We start from the raw sequence: 13,816 nt of genomic DNA, 5'->3' as shown, positions 1-13,816 counted from the left end.
ATAGGAAGGCCAATGGTCTCCTGGGGTACATTAAGAAAAGTATTGCCAGCAGGTGGAGGGAGGTGATCCTGCCCCTCTACTCAGCCCTGGGGAGGCCTCATCTCGAGTACTGCATCCAGTTGTGGGCTCCCCACTACAAGAGAGACCTGGAGCTACTGGAGAGAGTCCAGTGTAGGGCTACAAAGATGGTCAGAGGGCTGGAGCACCTGCCCTACAAGGAAAGGCTGCGAGAGCTGGGCCTGTTTAGCCTGGGGAAGAGAAGACTGAGGGGGGATCTTATCAATGTGTATAAGTACCTGAAGGGAGGGTGTCAAGAGGACAGGGACAAACTCTTTTCAGTTGTCCCATGTGACAGGACAAGAGGCAATGGACAGAAACTGAACCACAGGAGGTTCCACTTGAACATGAGGGGGAATTTGTTCCCTGTGAGAGTGACGGAGCACTGGCGCAGGTTGCCCAGAGAGGCTGTGGAGTCTCCTTCTCTGGAGATCTTCAAGGCCTGCCTGGATGCAACCTTGTCTAACATGCTCTAAGTGACCCTGCTTGAGCAGGGGGTTTGGACTAGATGATCTCCAGAGGTCCCTTCCAACCTTACCGATTCTGTGATTCTATGATTCTCTCTGGGCACCCTCACAGTAAAGAAGCTTTTCCTCACATTCAAATATAAGTTCCTGTGTTTCAGTTAGTGCCTGTTACCTCTTGTCCTACCGCTTGGCACCACTGAAGAGAGTCTGGCCTCATCCTTTTGACACGCTCTCTTAAGATATTTGTAGACATTGATAAGATCCCCTCTCAGTCTACTCTCTTCTCCAGGCTAAACAGGCAGAGGTCTTCCAGCCTTTCCACATAGGAGAGATGCTCCAGCCCCCTAATCATCTTCACAGCCCTATGCTGGAGTCTCTCCAGTACCTCCATGTCTCTCTTGTACTAGGGAGCCCACAACTGGACACAGTACTCCAGATGGGGCTTCACCAGGGCTGAGCAGAGAGGCAGGATCACCTCCCTCCACCTGCTGGCAACACTCTTCCTAATGCACCCCAGGATATCGTCAGCCTTCTTGGCCACAAAGGCTCATTGGTTGCTCACAGTCAACTTGTCCACCAAGACTCCCAGGTCCTTCTCTGCAGAGCTGCTTTCCAGGTCAGCCCCTAGCCTGTGCTGCTGCCTGGGATTATTCCTCTCTAGGTGCAGGAGAACACCTCTCTAGGTGTTGAACAAGACTGGGCCCAGTACTGAGCCCTGGGGGACACTGATAGCTACAGGCCTCCAACTAGACTCTGCGTCACTGAGCACAACCCTCTGAGCTCTGCCTTTCAGACAATTCTCAATCCACCTCACTGTCTGCTCATCTAACCCACACTTCCTGAGCTTGCCTAGGAGGATGTTATAGGAGGCAGAAGTGTCAAAAACCTTGCTGAAGCCAACGTGGACAGCATCCACTGCTCTCCCCTCATCTACCCAGCCAGTCATTCCATCACAGAAGGCCATCGGATTGGTTAAGCATGATTTCCCCTTGGTGAATCCATGCTGGCTACTCCAGATATATGGAGGAAAAGAAGGTGATCAGGAGATGACATCCAGAATGAGCTGTTCCATCATCTTTCCAGGGATGGATGTGAGGCTGACTGGTCTATAGTTGTCTGGGTCCTCCTTCTTGCCCTTCTTGAAGATTGCAGTGACATTGGCTTTCTTCCAGTCCTCACGCACCTCTCCAGTTCTCCAGGACCTTTCAAAGATGATGGAGAGCAGCTTAGCAATAACATCTGCCAGCTCCCTCAGGACCTGTGGGTGCACCCATCCGGGCCCATGGATTTGTGGACATGTAGCCTGCCCAGAAGGTCTCTAATCCTTTCCTCCTCAGCCAAAGGAAAGTCTTCCCTTCTCCAGACTTTCTCCCTTGTCTCCAGGCTCCGGGATTCCTGAGGGCCGCCCTTAGCAGTGAAGACTGAAGCAAAGAAGGCCTTCAGTAATTCTGCCTTCTCTGTATCCCTTGTCACCAGGGCCCCCACCCCATTCAGCAGTGGGCCCACATTTCCCCTAGTCCTCCTTTTGCTGCTGATGTATTTGAAGAAGCCCTTCCCGTTGTCCTTAACATCCCTTGCAAGACTCAATTCCAACTGGGCCTTAGCCTTCCTCGCAGCATCTCTACATGCTCTGACTGCATTTCTATAATTCTCCCAAGTAGCCTGTCCCCTCTTCCACATTCTGTGTACTTTCTTCTTCTTTCTGAATTTGGCCAAGAGCTTCTTGCTCACCCATGCAGCTCTCCTGCCCCTTTTGCTGCACTTCTTCCTCCCTGGGATGCACCGCTCTTGAGCTTGGAGGAAGTGATGTTTGAATACTAGCCAGCTCTCCTGGACCTCCCTTCCTTCTAGGGCCTTAACCCATGAGGATCCACCAATTAGGCCTCTGAAGAGCCCAAAGTCCACTCTCCTGAAGTCCAGGCTTGCAGTCCTGCTTGTTGCCTTACTTCTTTCCTGCAGGATCCTGAACTCTACCATCTCGTGGTTACTGCAACCAAGGCTGCCCCCAACCTTCACATCTCTAACCAGTCCCTCTCTGTTGGTAAGGACAAGGTCCAGCAGGAAACCCTTCCTTGTAGGCTACTCCACCATTTGCGACAAGAAGTTATCATCGATGCATTGCAGGAGCCTTCTGGACTGTTTGTGCCTTGCTGTGTAGTCCCTTCAGCAGATGTCAGGGTGGTTGAAGTCCCCCGTGAGAACCAGGGCTTGTGATCTTGAAGCTACCTCCAGCTATCGGTAGAAGGCCTCATCAACTTCCTCTTCCTGGTCAGGTGGCCTGTAGTAGACACCCACAACAGTGTCCCCTGTGCTAGCCTGCCCTTTGATTTTTACCCATAAGCTCTCGACTGCCTCCTCCTCCTCCACCCCCAGGCAGAGCTCAATGCATTCCAGTTGCTCTCTCACATAAGGAGCAACTCCACCACCTCGCCTTCCTGGCCTGTCCCTCCTAAAAAGCACATATCCATCCATGGCAGCATTCCAGTCACATGAGCTATCCCACCATGTCTCTGTGACTGCAATGAGATCATGGCCCTGTGATCACACGCAGAGATTGTGGAGTCTCCTTCTCTGGAGATACTAAAAACCCGCCTGGATGCAGTCCTGTGCAACATGCTGTAGGTGACTCTGCTTGCTCCAGAGGTCCCTTCCAACATCAACCATTCAAAGATTATGTGATTCTGTTAAATTGCAACATGAGAACAGAAGAGCAAGGAATACTGAAGTGGACCTTGCCAAACAAATAAGTTGTACTATACTCTTAATACCTCCTAATGTTTTGAAATTTGTTTGCCAAGATGCAGTACAGGCCAAGAAATAGAAATATTTCAAATAGGACTTTGAAAATCTGTTTTTTTAAAAAAGTGACTTAATTTCCTAAGTCATTCCACTGTTTGAGAATTTTTGCTCAAATTCTTTACAGAATAAAAATGCTGAATTTTTAAACCAGTCTAGAATTGCAAGTAATCATTTAAGTTTTCAGAAACTTTTTAAAATTTCTGTTATTGTTCTAAATACACAGTAAATAAGTTTATTTGAGTAATTTTCACACACTATACTATTTGTCCAAAATCTTCCATATATTTAACAGTTAGAGTGAAGGGTTTAGATTTTAATTCATACAAAATCACTGTAATTAATTGATATTCTGTTCACATCTTTGTTTGAGTTATGCAACTAAATTCCTTAAATTTGAAACAGATAAAAATCAATTGATAAAGTTGAAGGTCAGATCCTTTAGACTCAAGTTTTTAAAGAAGCACATAATTTACCACTCTGTTCCTGATTTTATAGCACCGTGCATTGGTAACATCTGGAATAAATAATCTGGATGAGGTGCTGTTACTAACTCTGCTTCATAAAAAGGGATGTAATAGTTTTAACATTTAATTCCTTTATAACCTTTTCTTTCTCTGTGCATGAAGAATCATATGCAGTAGGGATTACTCTTTTGATGCAGAAGACATTGCCAAGTGGTTTTTTTTTTTCCTCTAGATTTCACAGATCCACCAGGACATTAACAAGGGTGATGCATTTTAATTGTTTCTTATTAAAAACTCGGAATAGTGCCACTTAACGCTTAGTTAAATTAAAACATCTAATTGCAGTTAAAGATATACTGGACTGTTGATCACAGTTTTTTGTTTGGTTGTTGCAGTCTCTAATTACAGTACTTTTCAACTTATGTATGCAGACATTTAGCCTATACAGGTAGATTTGCTTTGCTACCTGCCTTTCCATATTTGATATGGATCATTTCATTTTTTTGCTTCATTTTGCCAGTAGGTGTATATTGCATTGTGATCCATCTTGTATATTTGTCAGTTTACGGCAGTTAAAAAGTAAAATGCCTGAAATGCCTCAGGCATGGTAAGAAAATAATCTCTCCAGCTTTCTGGAGTGGGTTACCACTCCTCCATCTTTGGTGGTGTACATTTTTCTGCAGCAAAATAAAACAATAAATACCAACTAGGGATTCAATCAGTATTGTTTTCCCCACTATTACAGAACTGAAGATGCAGCACATGGAGATAGCGTTTAGCTGGAGCTGCACAGATGCTACTCTAAGTAAGCTCTGTGATTCACAGAGAAAGCAGATGCATAACATAGTCATACTAGAGGGAAAATCCATCTAGGAGCCAGATACCATTCACCACTATTTCGCTCTCTGTGCCACAATCCAAAAATCTTTCTATTGACCTCCTGTTCTTTCCACCTCACTATTGCACCCGACCACCTTTGACTCCTTGCTGGCCCCAAAGGATGTGGCAGGGAGCGGAGGCAAAGACTTGCCCCCAAGAATCCAACAGCAGGACATTCCCCTACAATGTAAGCAGCATCTCACAAACTTCTTCATGATACACAGGAATGACAGAACAAAACAGAAGGCACTCTCTCAGATAAAGATCAAACAACTCAGCTCCTTGATATCTTCAGAAAAATTGGATAAAATGATTCTTTTTTTCCCTATCGCTTAGGGTTGATGGGGAAAAGGTTAAAAAAAAAAACGCTTTCTTCCATCTTAAGGATTGCCTCAATGGTGTGAAGATCTTCTAATTCATGAACGGAAAAAGGATAGAAATTTCAAAAGAATAGAACCAGGTTTCAATTTCAGCTCTTCTACCAGTTGCTTTGACTCACTTTTTTTTTTCATTTGAGATAGTTTCTTTGTATCTTTTAATCACATTTACATTTCGCAAATGTAAGTTTACAAATGCTGTGGTATAACATGCTTTTAAAAAAAAGCATTTTTTGATTTTCTGTCTTACCATATATTTGTGTAGTGGAAACATAAATTGATGTGATATTTTACTTCATTTACAAACTAGCAAGGAACAGGAACAGAAATTTGTACAACTTTTATGTTTGCTTTACTCGGATACCCTTGTGCTCTTTTGTAATCTGCTGCCACACTAAAGCTGGCAGCCTGCTGATAAATTTCTCCATGAAGACTGACACTTGGAGAATAGCCAGTCTTGTCTTTAACAAAAAAACAATACCTCAAACTCAAGTGATTGGGGGGGGGGGCGGAGAGAAAGCACTATTAAAAGTATATAGCAAAAAGTAGTAGGTAGTAATAGTAAAAGTAAATAGAAAAGCTACAACCATCGCTAATTTTTCTATTTCTAATTAGGAGAGAATTTACCCGCTAGACATAAGCCTGTGCTAAAATTATGATCAAAGCATTCAGTTTTGAGAAGTTTCAATTCTGTTTCTTAACCCAAATCTGTAATTTCGTCTGTCACGGGCCAAAACAAACATTTTGATCCAAATCTCTCTGATCTTTGATGAAGTTTGGAGCCAGTTCCAAAACTATTAAGACTCAGGGTCATCTCTGTTACCTTGGTATGCTTGATTATATCAAACATTTTATAAGTATTGGTTAAGAGAGGCGCAATCTCTAGAAGTGAATAAGCATGCAGCAAATTTTCTATCTGTTCAACGACACAGTGATTCTTCTTCACTTGTGGCAAACTGATACCTCACTGTCACTAACAGTCACAAAAAACAAAAATTCTCTATTCTCAACAAAAAAAAGGAGTATGCTAGATAGTAAAACTGGGAGAATAAGTACAAATGAGTAATTCCATTAATTTGCTGCCTTTTTCTGTTCATAAATGATATGCATTAAGGTCATGATTTTCTAGTAATAATATTACAGTCACTCATCTGCAAGTGTTGTGTACAAAGTTGTTTAAAACAGGCATGGATCAAGATTGTCTGCTGGAGTAAAGCAAAATAGCTGAGAATCAAGCCCTGTTCTATGTTTGAGTGAATATTACCACTTCTCATTTACCAGTACTGACAGATTCAGAAGTTTGCTTTTCCTGAATATTTTCTTAAAATCATTCTAAATCTGTTGATCCACTAGAGAATAAACGTTCGTTAGTTAGGAGCAGGAAGCAAACACACAGAGAGGAAAAAACAGAATCAAAGTAAATTCATTTAAAAATCCAAATGAATATTCATGGCATTTTTTTGCTACAGTTTCCATTCAGCTCTAATAGCAGTGTTATTTCTCTGAAGAACTAATTTAATTTAACAGGTACATGTTCACATGTACAAAGGATCTCAGTGAAGAGTTTTATCAACTCTCCACCATTCTCTCCTAGGCAGTGGATTTAAATGTAAAATTCAGGAGTCCAAAATCCTTATACAAGTCCATTTTTTGATGTGTTTGCCTGGAACACTTTTAGAGGAAGAAAGTTTTCTTGAACATACCTGCGGAACCTCAACTTACTTGTGGCAAGGTACATTTTTCTCCTGCTGACAAGTCCCAAGGCTTTTATAAACACAAGATTTAGCAGACTAGCTGCTGGGGGAACCACAACTGTGTTCTGCCCTGCTTTTAATAAAGGGAAGAGATGAGCCTGACTTTTTCACACTTCATCACATTAGCAGGCTAGCCCATTTGCTGTCATAAGACTTCTTCTTTCCTAATGTTTTATTTCAGCTGCTAAATATAAATACTTGGCTGACCAACAGCTTTCTTAATTCATTACTGTCCACACATTCCTGGCTGGCAGAGATGCACCACACAGGATTGTAGATGTAGATGTAGAAAAGAGATGTCAAGGACCATCAAACACTAAGCATGCCATTAAACAATCTCTTCCAAGTGGAGCTCTGACAGAAAAAGATAAAACTATCTCATTGCTGCAGTTACCAACCACTATCCCCAGCCAGAAGCCACCAACCCTGCAGAGGTATGGCCAACCCTGTGACCAAGTTACATGAAGACTTTTTCAGCTTCGGAGAGGCTCACTGAGCACAAATTTTGCAGGTATAAAGGCCTGATGCTGATCATCCTTACAGGACCATAACAAGAATTCAAAAAAAGTTAATGCAATCATACCATTCTAAAACCATTGCTTAAAAATCTGTATAGGCTCAAACTGCATGCCTCAAAAAATTGGCCTAAAAGTGAATCATTACTAGGAACAATTAATGATCCACAAGGATCTGCACACAGAGAATCTACTTACTCAAAATTCAGATACCATAAAACCAACCCCTGCTTTCTTTAGCTAGTATTCTATGCCTGTTCATATAACCTATATGGACATTATGAACCATATATTCATTACTTGATCTTTACCTCTTCTCAGATAAGTTAAAATAATTACTTTACAACTGAAAGGAATAGAGTGTCCTCTTAATGAAAGCACATTATCATTTCAGGGACATTTGAGGTGGAAGAAAAGTGGCAAAGAGATCCTGAAGGAAGGAACTGCTATTAGGAATTCAATGTGTGTGATCTGCTCTGATTTCCCCTGTTGCAAAATGTTCTCAGAGGAAGATCCAAAATTATTTCCTAGAAATTACTATCAAATTGATTATCAAAATAGTTGTTCAGGCTACCCCAGTACACAACAGAAGGTTTTATGAAGCCCATTTGCTGCTAAAGAAACTTCCAAAGAGAGACCTTCTGTGAAGACTTATGGGAAAGATATTGTAAAGGTACTTATTCTGATCTTGCAAAATCCCTAAACTAGAGATTACTCCTCTGTGAGACTTAACTTCACAATGTGCAGGAAGAGAACTGGTAAAGGCCAGAAGCAGGCTCAGTTCTCAAATCTGTAAGTCATATCAGCAACCTAACACAGATTTAGCTATCACCTGTCGAGATGATATGTTATGGCTTCATTGATGAGAGAAAAGGAGAAACATAATAGCAATGCTTATTAGCTAAAAGCAAGCTAGAGATAGGATTCAACAGCCAGTTCCCAAATGGATACTTCACATGGCTGTGCTGTTTGCAGCTGCCAAATGTACAGGGCCAGTGAGCAAGAAATCAAACTGGTTACGTGCCTGTAAGACCACACAGGCTACCCTGGTTTTGACATCTCCTAGCATCCGAATGCTAAGTCTTCCCAATGTTCCCCTCAAAGGTGTATTTCTGTGCAAAATTCTTTACAGAAACTAAAACACAATTCTCATTACAGCTCCTGACTACATAACATAAAGGAATTTCTGATAAAATTGTCACGTGTTCACAGATTTTTTTCACATGCTGAATGTCAGCCCGTGCAGCAAATTTTAGTCCATTTGGTTATATAGTCTGCAAATACATTTTCCATAATGCATTCTCTTGAGAGAGTAATGGGAGAAAAAAGTGTCATGGCTGATTCTGCCTTTGAATCAACTCAAAGCAGCAGTTGAGAAAAATAGCAAAAAAAAAGAGATGATATGATTTGTGTAACCAATACTATAATCTTTGTAAAATGTCTATATCTAGGGAAAACATACTTCCTGTAGAACTTCATTTTTAAAAAGTGAAAATCCACTTGACAATTTTCAGGTGTTAGGGACTAGTAGAATTCTTTGACCTTGAGGAAGGGTGGGTCTTCTCCAAATAAGACAGAATTACTGCTTTGATTTTATCTTAATCAACAGCCATCTGCAAATTACATCACCATATTTCTTTGAAATGAGAAGCTTGCTTTAACCAGGCTGGAGCTGAACAACAAGGCACGCTGGCTCAGCTAGCCCATGACATGGAGCAAGAACCACGGAGCACAGTTACTGGGAGTCTGCTGCTAAAGACCAGTATCTCTGCAATGTGATCATGCCCTCTGTTTAATCTTTCAGTATTGTAGATTGAAATAAAGCAACAGAAAACTTTTAGCTTCACTTCCCACCTTCCATGCACACTGAAAATATTTGCAGGTGCTACAGTAACAGTTTCTAAGGAGCTTTAAAATCTCCTTGTTTTCCTCCAATAGGAGGAAAAAATTGCAATACATGAAAGTGTGCAGTATAAAAATTACACAATTTTAGATAACATTATTGCTGATATCCAAGGTTTCTGGAAGCTGAAAAGTGCTAGTTCCTACAGCTTGGATGATTAGCTTTAGTTGAAGAAACAGTCTCCACACTAGAGCTGCACAGGAGCCAGTATTTTCTATTTCCCCAAAAATTCCACCCACTTTGTTTATTCAGAAAATGACTAAAGCTAGAAAAATCACCTTTATGCGAGATGAAATTTGGGTCAAAGTTATGTCTCAGATCAGTTGAAACAACTGTTTCACTAAAATTGAGACACTTTGTTGGTTGGTCTTTTTCCTTGCATTATTTTGTAATGAAAATTATCTCAAAAAAGGTTATTTCAAAATGATAAATTATAAAAAATCAAAATGAAAAGTTCACTTTCTCCTTAATAAAGTATCTTTCATTCAGAATACATCTCAGCGAAAGCTTTAACAGTCTAGAAAGCTTCAAACCAACTCTAACTCACCTTTTACTGAATTTCAAATAAGCTCACTTCTAAACTGGTATTTCGCATAAAACACAACTAAGAGCTTTTTTAGCAGAGGGAGAGAGGGGCAAGGCTATTGTGAATTGATGCAACTGTTAGTTGTGATTTGAACAGAGCTTGAAAAAAAAAAGTTATCATACCATTAGAGCAAGAAGACAGATGTCTGAGTAGTAGAAGATACCAACAAGCCAACAAAGCTGAATATTACTTTCATTTTTTCCTCATCATAGAATTTAAAAGAAAAACATCTTATTGCAGTGTGACTGCTCACACCAATAATTTTTGCCAAGGCTAAGTTGCATGTTTCAAGAGAGAATTTAAAATAACTGTGTTTGAGAACTAAACTGTTAGTTCAGGACAAGAAGAGAAATTATTTTATCACTTAACACAATGAAAAACTATCAGTTTTATATGCATTGTCAGAAAAAAATTTGGTGGGATTAGAAGTTATAGTGCTAAGCACTCAAATAAAAATACTTTTTCCGTTATACTTACTGTCCACTTCTCTCCAGCAAGCTGAAAAATAAACTTGCTTCTTTCCTTCTCTGTTTCATCTGCCAAAGCTCGCCTCTTAGGGAGCTGAGGAGTCTTTCCATACTTTTCCAAGATTTTCTCATCAGTGTCTACAAAGCCATTTTTGAGGTATTTTGATTGTGGGATGCCTTTCTTCCGACACTCTAGTATGAAGTTCCATTCCTGCTTTATCCTGAAATAGGACCAGAAAAGATTTACATGAATCAACTGAAACAACACAGCACAGAAGTCTTAAAACTTGTTCTTTGTTCCCACAATGACTAACAAAATAAAATCACACACCTATTGTATTGACCACTTAAAAAAGCAAATGCTTTCAAATACCCATGCTTAGATTTACTAGGCTGACACATAGATGTGAGCAGGGGTTCATTCAGCAACTGTAATACAGTAATATCCAGAGAAAAACAGAAAAGCAGTGACTGAGCCCACTATCACAGAAAGCAGTATGAGTTATGCCACTGATTTCAACAGGATAGGAAATAGATTGATACTGAAAAATTAACAAATTATATGTATGAATAAAACAAGGACCTGGTGATACATGCAGAACTTTTCAGCTGGAAAAGATTTTTCGGCAACTGAGGTGATAGAAACATTTTTTTTCTTTCCCTCTCGTATTCAAGGATAACGATCTATTTTCATTTTTTAAAACATTATTTTCTAACATCGTCTTAGGAAGTACAGGTCAACATTATCACATGCCAATAACTTCTATTTCAATTCCAGTATAACTTCGGGCTCACCTCCAGGATGAAGTTTCACTCATGTAACTTCAGGCACAAATTTAGTTTGACATAATTAAGCAGTGCTAGCTGCATGTGCTTTAATTTGAGGGACATTTATTTCAGCTTAGTCAATTAAGGAACAAGTTGATTAACTGAAGGAACAGTCTTCCTTATACCAAAAATAAGACTCTATAGAGGCCCTTGCCTCATAAATCTGATCTTACACTTTGAATGTTAGGTTCTTGTTATACATGAGATTCAATTACACGATCTCCACCCTCTGGCAGAAATTGCAAGCAAAAGACTTGAGGAAAACTGACAGATGCAGCAGGGCACAAAGTTCAGGATAATGTGCCCTGTAGGGGAAGTCATAAATGGTACATCGTAGAAAGGGAAATGAAATGCAAGTGTGTAAATTTCAAGTAAGAAGTAATAAAACCAGTAAACTTATTCACAGCTAGGCAGGGAATGTCCTCCAAAATGCTAAACTGTAAAAACTAAGACATATGAAACAATGTCTGGTTCTAAATCATAGAATCATAGGATCAGTAAGGTTGGAAGGGACCTCTGGAGATCATCTAGTCGAACCCCCCTGCTCAAGCAGGGTCACCTAGAACATGTTAGACAGGGTTGCATCCAGGCAGGCCTTGAAGATCTCCAGAGAAGGAGGCTCCACAACCTCTCTGGGCAACCTGATCCAGTGCTCCGTCACTCTCACAGGGAAGAAATTCCCCCTCACGTTCAGGCAGAACTTCCTGTGGTTCAGTTTCTGTCCATTGCCTCTTGTCCTGTCACATGGGACAACTGAAAAGAGTTTGTCCCCGTCCCCTTGACACCCTCCCTTCAGGTACTTATACACCTTGATAAGATCCCCCCTCAGTCTTCTCTTCCCCAGGCTGAAGAGGCCCAGCTCTCACAGCCTTTCCTTGTAGGGCAGGTGCTCCAGCCCTCTGACCATCCTTGTAGCCCTACACTGGACTCTCTCCAGTAGCTCCATGTCTCTCTTGTAATCACGTACAAGAAATCAGTTACAAACTTAGATACAGGACACATCTTCACAATATGGTGAAAATAGGTTAATCTTTGGACGCTTGTTACAAAGGAATTAGAAGCTGAAGAGCAGAGTGTATTGATGGGAACTGATAGTGTGCATTAAGTCATATTTGACTCTATGCTATCAAAATAAATCTGTATCTCTAGAGATCAAAACTCCATGCTTAAATGGGAAGAGTATTACTGAGACAGCTGTAAACTGGCCAGCACAAATTGCGACAGTTACAAAAACCTTCGGGAAGGTTGGAAAGACTCAAAAGCAGAGAACACAGCAACAGTGGGAGATCTGAGGTATCTACACACGAATCGCACATCAACATGATGCAGACTTGACACTTTTGGGAATCAAGTATGGCTGTTCTACAGCCGTAGCACGGCATACTACTGCCACTAATCTTGAGACTTGATTTAATTTCCAGTAGCAAGCACAGTTCATCATAGAACTACTGAAGGCCCCTTCTGTAATAATGACTACACTGTATTCCCATGCAGCATCCAGATAAAGAAAAAACAAGAAAAAAATCTTCTAAAAATGTATTCAGTTTTAGAAGACAAAGTACATTTAAAAAGTGGTTAGAAGTGATGCTCACTGGGTATGATGCTGACAGGCTACATGGAAGCAGCAGAGTCTCAAAGTAAGTACTTTCCTACAAAGCCACAACAAGGATCTCTTTCTTCCTCACTTGCAAAAGTAGGGGAAAAAAAAGAAAAGAAAGTGGCATTTATGTCCAAATGAAGAAATGAAAAGGCAATGTATGCTCTGATAAATTAAATGTAAAATTACAAAAAGTGAAGTGAAAAAATCACTTATTGCATATATATAAATGAGCAGGAAAAAGGTTTTCTAATATAACAGAAGCAGGAAGCTTCTCAGATGTGAGGAGAATGATAATTTATCGAGATATGAAAGGAATGGTAAAGAAATATTTAAAGAAGCTGTTAAGAAAGCTGCAGAAAAGTGAAACTCATTCTTGGTTTCAGTATTCATTAGAGAGGACAGTCTCCCTGCCAGTTCTCTCAGTGTTTGACTGTGGACACCGTTATGTCATAAGAGTTTGAAATATGAATGAGTTCAGGGAAGAAAAAAAGACTGGACAGATAGAAAACAGGCTCAGCAAGTTTAGCGCAAGGAGTCACTAAAAGAGTGACTTCAGTAAGAGTAAAGATTCACCACCAACATGCAGCATTTGGAAAAATTTTGTAAGCGATTTGATATAACAAAGACGAGAAGAAAACAGGTTACACTAGATAGCTGTTTACCCTGTTTTATGGTCCTTCAACTGCCACATCTGATACTGAGAGATAGAGAGTAGAGTACCTGACTGCCCTTGACAGCCTTTCCAAAGTGTATCCCCCCAGCTGCAGTCTGGAACCTTGCACCAGATAACAGCATTTTCCAAATCAGGAGACATGAAAGCTGAAACACCTTTTTCAGCTGCCTCAACGCATGAGCCAATTCAATTCATAGTGTTGAAGTTACTTATTCAATCTGTCATCTGAGCCCTGGAGATCACCAGCACAATAGAGGGCAGACAATGCCATAGCGAGAGGTCACTAGAAAAAGCTACAACACTTTGATATAGTACAAGAAAACTAAATAGGCCCAAAACACCTACACATTGTTTTCTAAAACTCTTCTACCAGGGAGCATAGCTAATTAGTTATAAAAGCTCTCTGTTACCATGAGAGGTAGGTGGGAAGTAAAGTGGGCTGGAAAA

At 40.5% G+C, this 13,816-nt stretch overlaps 1 protein-coding gene across 2 annotated transcripts in view; it reads right to left on the bottom strand.

Moving 5' to 3' along the window:
• The window catches only part of LRRC2 (leucine rich repeat containing 2), an 81,749-nt gene that overhangs the window by 51,929 nt on the left and 16,004 nt on the right, over positions 1-13,816 (bottom strand). For both annotated transcript variants that reach the window (XM_062599655.1, XM_062599656.1), the window contains exon 3: positions 10,279-10,489. In XM_062599655.1, the coding sequence (XP_062455639.1) occupies positions 10,279-10,489 (211 nt within the window). The remainder of the gene's footprint in view (positions 1-10,278; positions 10,490-13,816) is intronic.

This window comes from Rhea pennata, chromosome Z (assembly GCF_028389875.1).
Source record: "Rhea pennata isolate bPtePen1 chromosome Z, bPtePen1.pri, whole genome shotgun sequence".
Taxonomy (NCBI): Eukaryota; Metazoa; Chordata; class Aves; order Rheiformes; family Rheidae; genus Rhea; species Rhea pennata.
Note: the sequence above shows the minus strand (reverse complement) of the source record. Positions and strands in the feature narration are given on the sequence as shown.